General features: G+C 38.3%; 2 protein-coding genes across 3 annotated transcripts in view; one reads left to right on the top strand and one right to left on the bottom strand.

The window, feature by feature from the left end:
- The window catches only part of LOC6036990 (prohormone-3), a 66,886-nt gene extending 56,343 nt beyond the window's left edge, over positions 1–10,543 (top strand). For both annotated transcript variants that reach the window (XM_038252751.1, XM_038252750.1), the window contains exons 5-7: positions 2,858–2,906; positions 3,342–3,398; positions 7,685–10,543. In XM_038252751.1, the coding sequence (XP_038108679.1) occupies positions 2,858–2,906; positions 3,342–3,398; positions 7,685–7,744 (166 nt within the window). In that variant the 3' untranslated portion in view covers positions 7,745–10,543. The remainder of the gene's footprint in view (positions 1–2,857; positions 2,907–3,341; positions 3,399–7,684) is intronic.
- Positions 10,544–11,682: 1,139 nt separating this feature from the next.
- Positions 11,683–17,945, bottom strand: part of LOC119766424 (calphotin-like) — a 40,014-nt gene continuing 33,751 nt past the window's right edge. Inside the window, exons 3-8 of the mRNA XM_038250960.1 lie at positions 15,412–15,543; positions 13,780–15,350; positions 13,616–13,725; positions 13,444–13,560; positions 11,967–11,978; positions 11,683–11,898 (exon numbers count right to left, since the gene is read on the bottom strand). Of these exons, the coding sequence (XP_038106888.1) occupies positions 11,683–11,898; positions 11,967–11,978; positions 13,444–13,560; positions 13,616–13,725; positions 13,780–15,350; positions 15,412–15,509 (2,124 nt within the window). The 5' untranslated portion in view covers positions 15,510–15,543. The remainder of the gene's footprint in view (positions 11,899–11,966; positions 11,979–13,443; positions 13,561–13,615; positions 13,726–13,779; positions 15,351–15,411; positions 15,544–17,945) is intronic.

Here is a 17,945-nt window from a genome sequence, read left to right as displayed (position 1 = left end):
TGAAAATTTGCATGTAATTATAACTGCAATGGATCCTGCTGATTCCAAAACACTATAGACACATTCCGCCGTGACGTTGCAACGCTTTGACTTTTCTTTTTTCAGTTTTTCGGCTGTAACTCAAAAAATACAAAGAAAACGTAAATATGTTATTACAGATTCGGAAAGGGCATAAAATTACCTATAAGAAACAGTGTTGAAACATTATTTTAATCGAATATTCTATTTTTGAGAGTAGAATATGTAGCGTGACGTTGCAACGCGTGACTTTTTCTCAATCCTGACCCAATTCATGTTTTGCCAATAACTCTGCTCTGTAAAACGGCAAATTTTGAGTTCTTCTTCCATTTTTAATGTAAAATTGACCAACAAATCGAATGCAATCATTAGTTTTTCAAAAAAATCAAACCTCGATTTTAAAAGACCACTTACATTTCGTGACGTTGCAACGCTCTGTTTTTGAAAACAGGGTTTCTCGTTGCGTTGCAACGTCACGAAATTTTAGTTTCAAAATAAATCATAATTTTTGTTAGTTTGAACAACTGTAGGTCAAGATTTTATTATAAGACATTAATAGACAGTACAAGGACATGTGAATTGATTGGCCCGCCCATGTTAGAAATAATAAAACTGTACCTGCGCAACATAACATTTTTAATTGCGAACAACTAAACGTTGCATACAACTTATTTAGGCAAGGGTTCATCCAACAACAAAGTAACAAAAGTTTCTAAAAAAAACAATTGAATCAAGTGATTTTTTTGTTTAGTGAATTTTACTGTAATTTGGCCTACATAAGGTTGTGGGATAAAAAAAATCGTTGCGTTGTATTAGAATGAACCCTCATGTAAATCAGTTTATCATAAAGGGGCCATCCAGTAACCACGTGATTACTTTTTTGAATGTTTTAGAATTCTTCCCCCTTGTGAACATCGGTCTATTTTGATTTGTTCAACAAGTTTCATAAAATACCTTTTTTTTTTGAGTAAACAAACTTACGTGACGGAATTTGTGAATAAGCCATGTACAATTCTTCTGTATATATGCTCGGAAACATTATATAAAAATATATAATATTTAATATCCTTTTATCTTCAACAACCAACTACGCATACACCTTTTTTGCCATGTGACCAACATGATTTAAAATTTCGTGACGTTGCAACGCAAACTTAAACCTGTTGTAACTTTAGATCTAGACAACCAATTTAGTCGCTCTAGGTTGCATTTGAAAGCTCTTTCCAAGTACAAAGAGCATCCAAAATATCAAAATGATTGAATGTTTAGTTTTCTGTTGGCATAAACAACTGTCCCTTTTTTGTGACGTTGCAACGCAATAAAATGGTAAACTTACACTAGTTTGAAAAAATACTTAACTTAAGATAAACTGCAAATCCATTACATTTCCGTTTAGTACATCTAAAAACCTACAAAATGCAATCAAAAGAATAATTTTTAGATTTTATTTCGCTGAAAACCAGGAGTTTTTAGAAAAATGCTTTAAAACGATGATTTTATCACGAATTGATGCATAACTTAACCAACTTGTACATAATGATATTCAAATGATCAATTAATAAAAACCATGTTTTTTGAAGCTTCAAGTAGTCTAGAATTGAGGGAAAATATCCAAATAGCTCATACACGCTTTTCAAAATTTCATCCTAAGGTGTACATTGCCGAAGAATGTGTCTATTTGATGTATGGAGTTTTCATAGGATTATAGTCAATGTCTCCCTTATAGCCAAAATCCCATAAGCTATGTGCTTCAGTTAAACACTGGGCCATGCTGGGCAGCTGAACGAATCAAAACCGGGGCAGTGCAAAACCGAGCCGTGCAAAACCTTAACTAATTGAATTTTTTTTTACCTGAATAAAATATTCAAAAGATGTTAATCATTCAACATCAAAAGATTCATTTAACTTTTCATTGTGAAAAGATAGTGGAAATCCATTTGCTTGATTAAATTCTAAAGCATTTAAAACAACATCATCCGTTCAACATTCGTAGCTGATGGAAACGATGATTACTAATGAAAGCAACCCTCCACAGGGAGAAATTTAACTGTCGATTATCTTCTTCATTCACGAGTAGCCCCCTGTGGTCAATCAACGGAAAATAGCGAGCAAAACAATTACAAAATGCCGTAAATATCAATTGAATTCAACTTTAAAAACTTTTAATTCCACATCCTCAAACAATCATTTTCCCCGTTGACGCAGGTTTGGACGATTTTCTCAACAACGTGAATGCTCTTAACCGAAGGATTATGATGGGTTTTAATGCAAATAACCATTACCATAAACGAGCTAAAGCTTTCAGAAATGATAACCTTCTCTTCTTTCTAAAGCCCGTAGTCGATCTTCCGGCATTACAGAACGTGTAGCGTCGCGCCAGGGTAACAAGACCCTGGGGGATTGATTTGCTGTTCTTTTTTTAGAAATCAGCTTCTCTTGAGAGGATTCTTGTTTTTGTTTTGGGTTACATCGTTGAATACATTTGAAAATATTTAAGATTTTTATAAGTTGATGGAGACCCATGGTATCGTGAAAAATATTGCTCTAGATAATTAAAAGAACCGCCCTAATGTTCAAAAATAAACTGCTAAAACGATTCCTTTCGATTGTATTGTGTTGATCTCAATTATGTTCAATTTCGCGACACGATGTTTGCCTTTTTCATTTACACGATACGACAAAAGTTGTATCATATGAATGAGAATACAAAGAGGCAGACAATGAGGGGCCTAATGAATTCAAGAGCAGCAATTTCCTCCTTCCTCTGACAAATTACGGAAAAGTTTGTCCTTTGTATTGATTATTTTCTCTCTTTCTTCTTCCCCGTTTATTTTCGCAGAGGACTTTGCTGCCAGGTGCAGAGAAGACATCGACAAGTGGCCCGCAAGGTAAGTGGAGCCCGAACACACGTACTCGTACACACACATGTGGTGATTATGAGTCTGTTGGTTTATGTTTGTGCAAACATGGTGGAGGGTGGAAGAAAAATTATGGTTGAATTGAAGAATTTCAATATTTTGCAAATTATTCTTTGCAAGAATTAATCAAACATTCATATTTAATTTTTCATAAATATTTTATTCAAAAACAGCTTCAAATTATTCTTTAATTTCTTTTTTCAACAATTGATCCTCTTGTACCCCAAATTCATCAAATTTCCCAAAAGCGAAATCAAAAGAGGAAGAATTGGATCGATTGTTACGATATCGTCCACTCCACCCACCATCCAATTGTGCACACTTGTTATTATTGAAGGTAAATTTATTCTATTGGATCTCACCTTTTCGTCGTTTTCTTCTTCTCCGAAAACTTTTTCCCATCAGGTTTGCTCGTACTTCAAGGACCCTCTGCTCTGCATTGGAACTGTTGCTGCTGATCAGGTGAGTGAATTTTGTCGATTATGAAATGTAAATTGAAGTGGGATGGCCAGAACTGGAATCGAATTGGGCTTGAGTGGAGTAGGGGGTGGGGGAAAATACTCAAATATTGTGGTTTATTTGGTGTGTACTCGAGTGCGATGGAAAAGCACTTTTCACGGCGGTAAATCAAAATGCAATCGTGGGGCATGATTATTTTTTTTGTGTTGTTGATGGTGCTCGTAAAGAGTGCTGAAAATTATGGTTGAACGAAAATGGCCGTAATTGTGGTTGGCGTGCAATCAACTGTTTGTAATTGTGATTAATTTTTAATGCATGCATCATGTAATTTTAATCTTTCATAGGGACATAAATAGATGTTATGGTGTGGCAAAATTTTTATGTTAATTTTGAAAAATCAAATTGAATTTTTTATTAATTCTGGACATTTCTGGCTTTTTTCATAAAATTATTTGTATTAGGTCATTTTCGGTGCTGAGACCTGGTTATCCCGTGAAAAGTACTACCTAATTTCCTTAAACCAATACCTAAAAATGTAAACTGTTGAAAATTGAAAGGAAAAATACAATGAATTTAAATTGTTACATCACTTAATATGAAACGAATACCTAATTCTCAAGGAAATTTTAAAAAAGCTTTTTTGACAAAAAAAATCCAGTTTTACATGTTATAAACTTAATACCGATGACTCACAGCGGTTTAAAAAAACTCTGGAAATTTCAGCAAAAGATATTCGATCGATGATTTTTTTTAAAAGGCGTATCCTTCTTGAAAAAATAATTCCTTAATTTTCTTTAGCTCAAAAGTGCCTTTTTGTTCTCTAAAACCATAATAAAATTAAAGAAAAAAAATATTCATATTTTTTAGGAATTTAACCTTTTGTGAAAAAATAATAAAAAAAATTGTTTTTTTTTCTAAATTATTTTTTTCAGGGGAAGGTGGGGTAAGTGTAACAAGCTAAGGAAATGCTCGTTAAAACCCATTAAAAACTTAAATAAATCAGTCGGATTGTTTGATAATCATCTTATTCCAGGTCTTGACTAAGACTTTGATAGAACCAGTTTTTTACTACAAAAAGCTGATTTTAAATTTTTGATTTTTCGTACGTTCTTTTCAACTAATGGGGCAAGACCAACAACACGTTGGGGCAAGAGGAACAATGCATATTTTGTAGGGACAAAGATTTTAAAAATTGTTTATCAGTTTTAAGTACCGTAAACCGGGGTGACTTTGATAGGATTTCAATTTATTTTTGGAATATTTCCCAACTGGAAAGGTTTTTCACAAGATTATTATTTTTAAAACATGTACTGGGGTAGGCCAGACAAAGTCGATGCACTATTTCTGAAATAAGTTTTTTTCTATAATGTTTAGAAAAATAGTTACGTAAAAATTCTCATTTTAAATTCCGGGTGACTTTGATAGTCATAGTTTTTCTTGTTAAAATCAGATTAAATGTATTCAAATTTTATTTTTAGGTTAAATTTACCATCACTAAGGTTGCTGTTATAGGATTAAAGAAAAAAATCAATGTTTATATTTAGTTAACTAAGTTTTGAAGCTTTTTAACAAAATACATATAAATTTTAGGTAAAATTTTGAAAAATCGGAATTTGGCCTGAAATTCGTTCAACCTAGTATTGTTCATGAAATTATCGATTTATATTGCATTTTAAACTGAATTTGAAGCACAAATCACAAGTTTTCACATTTTATATGAAATTTGTTCAACTGAAGTTGCCTATAAATTTGGAGATTTTTTTGAATAATGTTTCAAAAACACATATTATTTAATATTTACAAAATTATTTTACCTTCTCCTAGTGGAAAATTGTCCAAAGAATCCGAAAATGCATTCCATTTTCCGATTCAAAATCATGTTCATAGAGAAAATCATGAAACTTTGAGAAGTTTAAAATAATTCCTTTTATCACCATTTTCTTAATAAAAGTTAACTAACTTTTTAAACTTTTCAAAATGTAAAAAAAAAGTTCTTCTTGAGGTACTTTGAGTACTTCTCTACCACGGTCAGTATGATTCCAAGCCATTCCGTACGTATTTAATTAGTACTCTTCATTTTGCGGACAAATCTCAAAGCTATCAAAGTGACCCCGGCTATCAAAGTCACCCCGTTTTACGGTACTTTTAAGCATTTATTTCCCAATAAAATATGTTGTTGCAGCAATTCGTAATTTTGTCCATATCTAAAATCCATATGGTACACATGCCCCACCTGAACAAAGTTTTTCAAAAGCTCTAAACAAAAATAACCAAATGATAAATCATACTTTATAATAGGTGCTAATCATTGGTTGGGACACTACTGATCTAGGAAAAATAGCAGCTTGATAAAATGAGCCTTAAAACGAGCCCTAAGTCTTATTTTGGGCTTTCCAAATGTTATAAGAAAACAAAGGATTTGAAAATCTTGTGTCCCGTGGCGTTTACGTCATTTTGGCGGTTATGTGGTAGTAGAATTAACTAATTGCATTGCTAGTAACAATTCCTCATATTGGAAACATTGGAAATTGTAAGAAAAACGATCGTACGAGCGATTGTTCCTCTTGCCCCATATGGTCGTCTTGCCCCACTTTCCCCTATTTACTTTTAAAGATAGATAAAATAGCAAAAACATAAGAAAAATTTGAAAAAAAAACTACAAATTAAAAAACAAAACTATTTAAAGCTCAAGCTAAATATTGAAAAATATCTTTAAAAATGTGACGATAAAAGCAAATTGTTTTCTTCTTCCGAATGAAAAAAAAATCAACTTGTCAAAATTAGTCAAGTTTTCTGAATATTTATAATGTAAATTGAAAAATTAGTTTGAGTCATTTTAGAATCGATTTAATGAGTATTTTTAAAGAAATTTATCATGCCCAATCCAACCCTCTAGCCCATGAGTAATCCTTGCTGACGGTTTACATAATGAACAATTTCCCAAAAATAAACAAATTTATTGAAAATTGATATTCTCGTATTTTTTATTTTTATTTTTTGAATTTTTGGTGATAGAAAAGAAGACGCAAAATTTCATAAAATAAAAAATACGAGAATATCAATTTTCAATAAATTTGTTTATTTTTTGGGAAATTGTTCATTATGTAAACCGTCAGCAAGGACATTTTGCATCTTTCTCCATACAAGTTGTCCATACAAAGGCCAAACTGCTATCTTTTGAGCTATGGCTCAAGTTGGTCGAAATGCATTTATCAGTGTTGGCACTTTTTCCAAAAAATCATGATTTTAGAAAAATCGTGGAAAAAGAGACTTTATGTTTAGATGTAAAATCAAATTTGCAATCAAAAAGTACTTGCAGAAATTTCTATAACGTGAACCATTTTCAAATTATAGCCACTGAAAATTATTTTTTTGTTAAATTCGTGACATTTTTACTCGTAGATGTCATGACCAAGCTTGACCATCTCTGAAAGTATGTTTTCTCGATAAGATCAGAGAATTTCCTCTAATATTTGTATCAAACCATTGTAGATTGGACCAAGGGTCTTGATTGCTCAAAATCAACCACTCCATTCGCGAGCACAAATAGCAGGCGACGCGATACTGCCCTGATGAATTCCTACTGTTTGTCACTTTCACACCATTCGCTCCCGAACACTCTCTCTTCTACTCTCCTCTCTCTCTGATCGGCTCAGTCTCCAAACGGCTCAGGCAGGCCGAACGTCACCGATCACTCAGAACTGAAAACATTTTTCTGTGATCGCTGCGTTATACTCATTGATTTGGGTTGCCTAAAATCAAGGTTATCAATTAAATTGTGCATTTATTTTGATTTCATAACATTATAGACACCTTTCAAAGAAACTTCCACCAAGAAAAATCAAAAGGATGGCAAACTGAGGGCGTGAAGACAAAAAGACTGCCGAGCTGGCATTTTGTGAGAATGGCTCTTGGCTGAGCATGGTAGTGTGTGAGTGTCGTCGAGCGACGGAGTAGGCAAAAATTTTCACGATGTATTTGTTCGCTGAGTGAACAGTTCGGGCCACTCGCTGGCTGCTTGCGAGTATCATTCGCTCATGAATGCTAGCGGGTTAGAATAGACGACGAATGGATAGGCGATGAGTGAGTGGTTTCTGTTCATTGAACTGAAAATCGAGACCCTTGGATTGGACCAATGGATACTGATGTACAACCTCCGCAAAAATGAGTCTTTTTCTACAATGTTTCTTCTAAATAAAAAAAATACAAAAATAATCATTGTCCGCAGATTCAGAGAAATGTTCTAGTGTTACAATAATTTAAAAATCAAACCCTCTTTTCCCTCCCAGGTCAAACACGAAATCGAGCACACCGCCGGCGAGAAACGAATCATCTACAACAAGCACTAAGCAGCAGCTGCGCCTAATCTAGCGGAAGTTTAAGCCCAAAAACCGACTAACCAAAAACAAGATGGCGGATGGATTCCGCTACAAGGAAAAATCAAACGGCCCCCCAAAAACCAGAACAGAACAAAACCAAACAAATGACATTTAATCAAAAGTAGTGTACAGCGTTGCAGCTGCTGCAGGCCGCAACTGGTTCGGTTTTCCATAGTTGAACAGACATTTTAAACCTTTATTTTCCGCGTTTTATCCGAGTTACCAAGTTGAATAGTTAGGGAGAGGCTTCTACCAGGCAGGGATGTGAAGAAAAATATGTGAAGTGCGCACCAATAAGTTGGCAGAGAGTGACCCGTTAAACTATATACATATTATACATATTGATGATGAGAAGCAAGAGTCTTTAAACAAAAATCACACCTTTAAAAAAAACCCTAGCAGAGTTGGTTGTTTTTGCCTGACTTGGACAGCAAACGGCAAAGCAAAAATCCAAACCATGTATTTACTGTGTACTGACAAACTTTAAGAAAGTTTTCACTCGTTGTGGTACCCCGTAGTTTAGAGAGATTATATGATAAAAGGAGGTTAAAAAAAACAAAGACAAAAGCAGACGACATCCACACAGAGACACTATGAAAATGAAAACTAATACATATCAATCAATGTCCTTATTGTCCTTGCAGATAACAATTAAATTGAAGCATTTTTTTCCTTTTTATCAAGACAAGCAACAAGTGTAAGTGTTAAGCATAGCGTGTAACAAAAACAAAAGAGTAAACTTTTCCGACAAACCCCTCCATTTAAGCGAGAAGGATTAAAAACACTTAAGGAATGAAAAGATTTACGAACTATTCAAAGGCTTCCTCATCAATAATCTTGTCGTTCCCGTTCCCCTTTCAACAACAAAAAACACTTTAAAATTCAAGACAAAATTCTATACAATACACCAGAGAGAAAGAAATATTTCGACGTCGGCGGTTGTTCAGCGAAAATTACTCAAATTGCGATAAAATGTCTTAAAATTTTCTCTTAAAGTCACGAAAAGAGGCGATATCCTAACTCAATTCGACACTGATCGAATTTGTTCGCAATCACAGCTTCCCCCACCCCTGAAAATGATGATAACGCCTAAATGTAGGCAACGTTCGGCGGTTTGCCGGCCCCCTGGGGGGGTCTCTTCGCAGTAAAACTCATTTTAACTGTGGTCAGCACACCAACACGCCAGACATCAAGGCTGATCGATGACGTGGCGGAATTTATTGGACGCAAACCAGCGTTGTTTACACACTTTGTTCCATTATTGCGCATCAGTTTGCCGCGATGCAGGCGAAACGCTCGTACTAAATATACTTCGGACTTTTGCTAATAATTGTTTTTCGCTAACAAACAACCGCCGCCACGTGTGCGATACCATCTAGAACTACAAACTATGTTTACGCAGATCCTTTCAACGTCCACTTGGGAGAAAAATGTGTGAAGATAGTGGACGGGACAGCAAATTGAAGAGTCACAGATATTATACTGATATAATCGGTTCTTATGCAAAGAAACATATCGTTATATTAAAAATTAATGAGATAATAGGTTTAAACAAGCTAGCAACTAAGCCTAGGACATAACAAAACACACTTAACAACAATATATCATATTGGCTGAGGCATTTACTTATCGTATGTTAAGTATATACTAATATATATAATCTAAAAAATACAACTGAACAAGAGTATCTCTAAAGGCAACAAATGAAAATCAAACATTGGAGCAAGAGAGAAAGAGCAACATGCCCTGAAGAAGTTATGGTTAAATTATCCAATAGTACACAAGGAAAGTAAAAACAAAAGGAAAAGCAACACGATGCATATCACAACTTTCACTTCCTTCATTTTCAACCATTTATAAGAGTTCAACATTCTCGACTGAAGGCAAAGTGTTTTCAAGTTTAAAACACACACAAAATAGACATATCGTAAACAACAAAACGTTACAATCAAAGTGAAGAGAGAATAACAAATATTTCCATTCGATGAAATCAAAATTACACAAGAGCAAAGCACACAAAGAAAAAAAATCAGTCCGATCAGGCTGAAAACGAATACCAAAACATCAAAGCAAAGAAAAAAACAAACGAACTTGTCGCACACACCCTATCACAAATCGTCCAACGTGCTAGAAAGTCGAAAAACTGTTCCAAAACCAAAACAGCGAGTCCTTTGAACTTTCTAGGACCTTGGCCGAACGTGTGGCGACAAACCAAAAGCATCGACTAACAACATACTGCAACGCTAACGCTAACGCTAGAAAAAAAAAACACTTGCTTCTTTGGCCTAAGTTATGGGTTACACACACTCACAACGTGTAATCGGGATATGGTGCCACAGAGATCTAACACTAAACAAGACGCGCAAAACAATGACAAACACACACACACTCTTACAAGAAAAAACAACTTTTTGAACGCAACCAAATAAACTCGCACACTTACATACTGAGACGCACGATTTTTTCTTACAAAATAAAAAAAACTTCACGAGTATTTACAACAAAAAATCCCACAGACAAACAAAAAAAACTTTCGCATAAGTGTTTTTGAAAATTTGTGTAACTCTTCTTATAAGACTAACGAGCAACATTGCACCAACACACTCACACACCAAGACAACACATTCTCTCTACGATGTACAGATCAAACAGCTACTGAACAACATTCTTTCACACATACACGCCCACTCACTCAACTCAAACAGCAGTTATCAGGAGAAAAACCAAGGAAAATCAGAAAGTATATGTGTATATCTCTCAAAACTCAAAGAAATTGCTGGTCGTTTTGATTTATGTTATCCGAAAAGTCATTGTCAAAGGTCGAAGGGCCCTACCTCTCAATTGCGGACTTCATCTTCGCCTTATTTTGTCTGATTTTAAAAGTTCAAAAACTTAATTCCGTGAACTAGGATACTTCTTTCGCCGAAACAAACCAAATTTAGGTTTCCGTTCTGGTTCATAACGAAAATTTAACGAATATTTTGTGCCATACGGCGCTTTTGAGGTACAGTTTTCGTTTCGATTTGATGCCTAAAAATTGTGACGATTTCTACTTTTTGATTCCCGTGTCCAAACTTAGCATTTAAATCGACTGTCCTTTGAGATTGACGAATGCCAAATAAATTTATTCTATTATATCGAAGTTGTTAAGCCCATTCAGCGGTTTCAATGTCTCTCATACTTATTTTTTTTAAATCGCTGTTTCTTCAAGTGTGTATTTGTAGATAACCGACTTACCTAACATATGAACAATATCTTCGAATCTTGACTTGTGATCTCGTGTTACAACTTTAAATGTCTACAACCGAATATTCGATCAAGGATTTGAATCATCCTCAAGATTCTATAAAAATTCATTTACATGAGTGTCGATTTCGGGCTTTTCGACTCTCGGTTCCAGGCTTAGCTTTTAAATCGACTGTTCTTTGAGATTGACGAATGCCTAAGACAATTATTCTAGTTAGTTAGTTGTCTTTATTAACGAGCCTTTCAGCCATAGACGCTGGTTCGGCTCGGTAGACAATTATTCTATTATATCGAAGTTGTTAAGCCCATCTGACGGTTTCAGTGTATCTCATACTAAATTTTAAAACAATCACCATGATTTATCTTTTAGACGATCAGACGATTTTTATTCTTCTTTAACTTTTGATAAATTGCAAACAGTGCTGATAAACTGTCAAAATATACCAAGGCGCGTCATGGCCAACTTTGAATTTTATGAAAGTGATGCAAGCAGGCATGGGGAAGTTCGGACGATATTTATAAATTTGTTAGTTTAATTTGAATCATTTTAAATGGCTGTGAAAATTGTTATATTAATTATTGATTTATTTTAGATATTTTACAAACAAAAGTGTGTACAAATGAACAAATTAAAAATCAAATTAAAAAAATTACAATCAACCTCAGCCCTTCACCGTCACGGACCGGATCCGGCCGCGCTCGTCGACGCCGGTCTCGATCAACCCATACCGCTTCAGCTCCAGCAGCCTCGCGAACAGCTTGCAGCAGCTGAGCTTGGTCCGCGGGGCACACTCGAGCACCTCCAGGTGCTCCACGGAAAGCGTCCCGTGGTGGGTGGTCTTGGCCGCGTGGTTGATGTCGAGGTACAGTTTTAGGAGCTGGAATGCGAGGTGGGAAGTTGTGGAATAAGCTGGAAATTTAGGAATTTGGTAATGAGTATACTTACTTCAACGAATTTCTGGAAATAAAGAAGAAAAAACAAAGTTTAGTGATTCTGTCTGGCGTTAAAGTTCGTCTTGGAGCAAGATCTCTGCATTTGGGTCATAAATTTGACGATGGCCTCGTTGGAACGGTTCAAATTGGCCACAATCGCCTGCAGCGACCTCTTCTGTCGAGCAAAATTTTCAACCAGCAAAGGCGAACCCCGATCGTCAGAGAATTCCTCAAAATCAGTCATTGTTCCGACGGAACTGAACGTCTTAACCGGCGGAACCTCCTCCCGTCCCTTTCCCGTCTGCGTCTCAAAAAAGTCCGACTGAGAGTTCAGCAGCCCAGTCACAATGTCCTGCGTGAAGGATTTGCGCGTGGGTGGCTGCTGCTCCTCCTTCTGCGTTCCCTCCTCAAATCCGCACTCTTTCAACGCTCGCTCGACCTGCTGGGAGATTTCATCCGAGGGCATCCGATCAACCGGTACCGCAAGCCTCGGAACCTTCGGCGCCGACGGACAAGGCATCGGGTTGCGCTGCGACTGAAACGGGGACTTTGGAACCAGATCCATGAAGCTCGTCGTCGGCTTGGGGGAGGACGTATCCGGAATTTCCTCGACGTCGGTCTCCTCTGCAAAGAGCTGACCGTTTTCTTCGTAGCCGTCTTTCGGGAAAACCGACTCGTCCGGAAGCGGCGGCAGGCCGGTGCTCGATGCGGTTTTGAACTGAAACTTGATCGCGGAAGTGGACGGATTCGAAGTTTGGGGCTTGCCAGTGCCAAGGAATTCGCTGATCAGCGACTTGAAGTTGGGCGTCGAAGGTTGAGGTTCTGAGCTGGTTCCGATCGGGGAGTTGCTCAGCCGGGACAGGTTTTGGAGGACGGGTTTTGGGGGAGCCCAGCGGTGCTCCGAGTGCGGATTTTGGGGGTCTTCCAGGGTGGAGGAGGCGCGATCGGAAACGGGACGCACGATCGGGGTGGGTTGCCTGAGCTGGTTGCGGGACATTTTCGGATCGGTTGAGGGGAAAGGTTTGAAATTTGATTGGTTCAGGAAGCACGTGGTTTGAAACTTGACAGATTCAAATTTGAATGCCAACGCGATTGAAATGTTTCGCGTGAAATATTTCAAGACTTTTAAATGACGTGGAGATAACATTTCAAAAGGCCATAGTTGACGGATAAATATTTTAAAAAATGTTTTTTTCATTAAATTGTTTTTTTTTTTCAAAACATTGCGAATATTAAGTGATGTCCCCCGGACCATTTGGCATCACTATGGACTATGTGGAGAACTTTTGGGATGTTCTGGGTCCTCCAAAGAGTCCTGAAATCCAGTTTTTGATATCAACCGCAGTAACAAGCAAAAGTTCTGTGGAATTTGATCCCGAATCTTACCCGCATAACTTCAGCGAGTACGGTAGACTACCCAGGTCATCTAAGAAGTCCATAACCACCGTAACAAGCAATAGGTCGTAACCCCCAAAAATTGTAACACTTACCTGATCATCACGCTTGCTCGCAGCAGCCTGTTCCGGATCTTCTCGGGGGCGTTCCTTTGGCCGCTGGCCATCTGCCGTCGTCGGATGAACTTCAGGCACCGGCAAAAATGGTGGGATCTAGTGTAAAATAGTTAAGAATGCGCACTCAAACTGTACAAACACAAATCCTTACCTCTTCCAGTGGCATTTCCACGATTGGAGGTCTGATCACAGCCACCGCCGGTTGTTCTTGGACCGTTTCAGCAGTTATCACAATTTGCGGCGCCTCCAGGTTCGGTACATCTACGACAAAAATTAAGTTCGTAATTGCCCTTTCAATACCCTAACCAAACTCACCGAGAACAGGTTCGAGCAGCGAATCGACTCGCTTCCCGCTCATCCTCAGCTCCATGCTGTCGCCCATCGCCGGCGTCGTCCGCGTCGGCACCAGCTCCAGCGACTTGCGCAGCGCCAACTCCTCGCGCTCCTCAACCTGCGGCCGCTCCGGAATCGGGTACAACGCCCCGGACGACGTCTGCAGCTGCGCCCCACCCGCCGACGGTTGCTCCCGAATCGAGCTGATGTCCGCGTAGGCCGCACCGGTGCTAATGTCCCGCAGCGACGGTTGCTGGTCGTCCGTGACCACTTGCGGGACCTGGCGTTGGGCGACGTTGTCCGCGGCATCCCGGGCGGCTCGCAGCTGGAGCAGGCGTTCGATCAGCTGTTGATCGGTGTCGAACATGCTGGCATCGGAGTCGTCGTCGTCGTGGCCGAGCGGGAACGTGGTGCGCGTTTGGAACCTGATGACCAGGTTGTCCGGGTTGTACTCGGGAACGCGGCGGATTCGGCTGATGGGGCCACGCGTTGTCGGTATGGGACGTTCGGTGGAAGAGGACGAAGTTGAGGAGGGAACTTCTGATGGAGCGGGTTGAGGTCGGGCTTGTGGAGTTGGCGGCGGTTGAATGTCCGGGATGGGTTCTGGAAGGAGTTCCGGAGCTGGTTCGACCTGCATCGATTCTGGAGGTGGTTCGCTGCTGATCTCGGTTGATGTAGGAAGTGCAGAATCGACGTTGGATGAAGTTTGTTCCTCGGATGTTTGTGGAATGCTGGGAATTTCCGGTTCGACTGTTTCAATCGATGGCGCCGCAGTCTCCCCGGCCGTAACCTGTGGCGAACTCTCGTCACTCCGCAGTAGTGCGTCAACCGCTGCCGCCGTTTGATGTCTGATAGAACTCAAATCGATTGCCCCCAATGCTCGACGTCGCAGCTTAGGATCGGTCGAGATCGGCGTGCTGGAACTGATCCCGGACACCCCAGGTACGTTCGGCGGCGGCATCAACCGAGCGTTCAACTCTTCGTCAATATCTTCGTACCGGCGGTCAATCTGCGGCCGTCGAAGGCTTGGAAACTCGCTCAGAACCTGCTCCCGCACCTGCGGATCATCCATCGGCATTGGAGCGGTTGCGCCGAAGAACGCCCCCGCATCTCCCGGCGGTCCCAAATCAATCTCAGCCAGTTCCACCAAAGGCACCACCTCAGGTTCCTCCAACAACAACTCCGGCGGAGCCATCGCCCGGGACAAATCAATTCGCCCCAGCGATACATTCAACTCCTCAACCTGAACTTCTCCTCGTCCATCGCCCTCAGCCGTGTTCTCAACGTTCTCCACCTCCGGAACAACTTCCTGCGGAACCGCCCTCACAATACTCGACGCGGATACCGTCGCGGCCGGCACGTTTCGGACCACCACCCGGGCTGGTCCCTTGGTTCCCTTGGACGCCTTCTCGCGGATCTTCTTCCTAGTCCGTTCGGACTTTTTCTCCAGCTCCGTGTAGTGGAAGTGCAGCTGCTCCATCTCGGCGGCGCACAGTTTCCCCAGCTGGTCCTCATTGAAGTTCTCGGCGAGGAACTGCTCGAAGGAGGTGGCCCTGCAAAAAATAAAAATTGGTTCCAGGAACTTCGTCGAGGAAAGAATTTTCAAAAACTTACGCCAGCAGGTTGTACTCCCGCTGGTTAAGCAGGTCGGACTTTTTTCGAGGCTTGGGACTGCGTAGCAGCTTCTGCAGGATGTCACGAGCGGTGGACATTTTTTCAAGCTCGGAACTGGGTCACCGGGACAAACTACGACGGGATTTGCAAAGTTGCCGGATGCGCGGAATGGACGGGAAAAAGCGCGCGAAAACCGTTAGAGGAGAGAGAGAGAAAAAAAATAAGAAACCCAGTGCAAAAAGTATGTGGGTTGAGATGACGAAAGGGCTGCCAGAAGCGTAAAAATATTTCAAAATGTGAAAATAAATAATAAAAAAAAAATAAAAATAATTAATAAGGCTTCCCGCATAGTCATGAACTATATAACTACTTTATGACAAATAGTTACTCAACTATTTATCAAATGGTCTCTACTATTCATTAAATTGTAACCCAACTATATATGTACGATATATCAAACCATTAATTCCATTCCCAAAATAGTTTTGGTCGATTTTACTATATGAGAAATTAGTTGTTAGGCAGAAAACTATATGAGGTTTTCATACATATGTAAATATTTTTATAAACTTGGATTTTACGTCAAATAGTCATTGCCCAAAATTGACTATTCCTATATAGTTTCTGAAAAACTACTTTACCGACACTACTTTGCCGACACTTTAAAAAAGACCGCAAAAATGAACCCTACAATTGTTGTGATAACTACTTCGGATATAATCAAATTTGATTTTTAAGTTCTATCGATAGTTGGTGAATGTTTACCGCCATTATATGTGATGTTATTTACGTTGCTGCCGAACTGCTGCCGCCTTATCCGATTGATCTATATCTGTTGGTGGTTTTTCAGTGGTTTTGGTGACATGTTGTGTTAGAAGGAGCAAGCTCGGGGGCAAGTATTTTTCGATAAGTCCAAGTAGTCCAAACAATTGACTCATTTTATAGTGAACAGTAATAGTCCACCATGTAGTACACATATTTTTGGTGTATGGTAAGAACAGCATGCCTACTTTTTCTGGAATAGTGAAAGTCAATTTCATGAGCCCTCGTAACATTTTTCTTCTTTTGGGGAGTTTTCTGATAATCTGAGGAGAAGTGGGGTGTTGAAGGTTCTCTATCATCCAGAGGAATCGACTGTGATCAATTTACTTGATAAAAGTTGAAATTTTTGTACCAATCGTTTAACATATAGTTGGATTATATAACAAACTGTAATTGTACTCCATACTGTTGAAATATTGTTTGAACTATTTGGACTTATAGAAATTTTTAATTCAAAATAGTATGGTGTATAGTAATTTTACTTCATGTAAGTTGACAAATTATTTGGATTATACAAACTTATCGAAAAAATGTGGCCGCCATCAATTGTGTTCTACTATAGCATTTATAGTAGGTTTTTAGTTCTTACAGGTTCTGCCTATAAAAATCTAAAATCTGTGGAATTTTGCTATATTGTTCTCAATAAAGTTGATAAATTGTTTGAACTATTTGGACTTGTACATTTTTTCGTTGAGTCACGTTGTCTAAACAATCCGAACTGTTTAGTGCAGGGGTGCCCAACCTTTTGGCCCTGCGGGCCAGGTCTGATTTTTCTAAAGCAGTGGCGGGCCGGAATTATTATTTGATAAAAGTTGAAAAGTAAACACATTTTTTTTCAATTTTCATATGATTGGGTTCTTTAAAAGCAAATACATAAAAGAACTAGTGTTGCGAATATGATTCATACATCTTGATTTTAAAAATGGAAAACAGAGATTACATTCAAAAATGTGTTTATTTGACTTATTTTAATTTTTGTATGTTTAAAATTGTACAGATATTGTTTTTGACGATTGCAATCAAATATCACATCCGAATTTCAATTATCGTTGCAATTTTTAGAAGTTTTTGATACATTTTTTAATATTTTAAAAATATTTCCTGCGATCTATTTTCAGTATGAATAATTTGATTTTTAAACTTTTTGAAAAAACTTTATCACTAAAAAGTTGTTCTGGAAAAATACCTTAGTTTTGCTTACTTATTTATAAAAAAAAAGAAAATAGAAAAAAAAAACTTCAAATTGAAGTAAACACAGTTAAAACTGAAAGAAATAACATTTAGTCTCTTTTTGTAAATTTAAAGACAACAATCGAAGTTTTTTCATAAATTTCACAATTTTACGAAATGGATTATTTTGTTTTCCTGCACAATTTAAAAAATATCAATATAAAAATTATAAGAATTAAATTCAAACATGAAGAATGTTTATGATATGTTAAAATTTGATCTCCAGCTTATTTTTTTAATTCATACAATAATTTTATTTATTTAATACATCATGAACAGCCTTAAGGGCCGGTCATAGAAATATTTTAAAAAGCCATCGCGGGCCGGATGAAATGGCTTCACGGGCCGGATCCGGCCCGCGGGCCGGACGTTGGGCAGGCCTGGTTTAGTGTAAGGTTATTGTACCCCAAATAGTTCAAAAATAGTTAGAATCATTAGATTTACTTCAATAAAAACGTCATCATTTGACGATCAGTTTCGTT

This window comes from Culex quinquefasciatus, chromosome 2 (genome assembly GCF_015732765.1).
Source record: "Culex quinquefasciatus strain JHB chromosome 2, VPISU_Cqui_1.0_pri_paternal, whole genome shotgun sequence".
Classification (NCBI taxonomy): Eukaryota; Metazoa; Arthropoda; class Insecta; order Diptera; family Culicidae; genus Culex; species Culex quinquefasciatus.
This window is presented reverse-complemented; position numbering and strand designations above follow the sequence as displayed.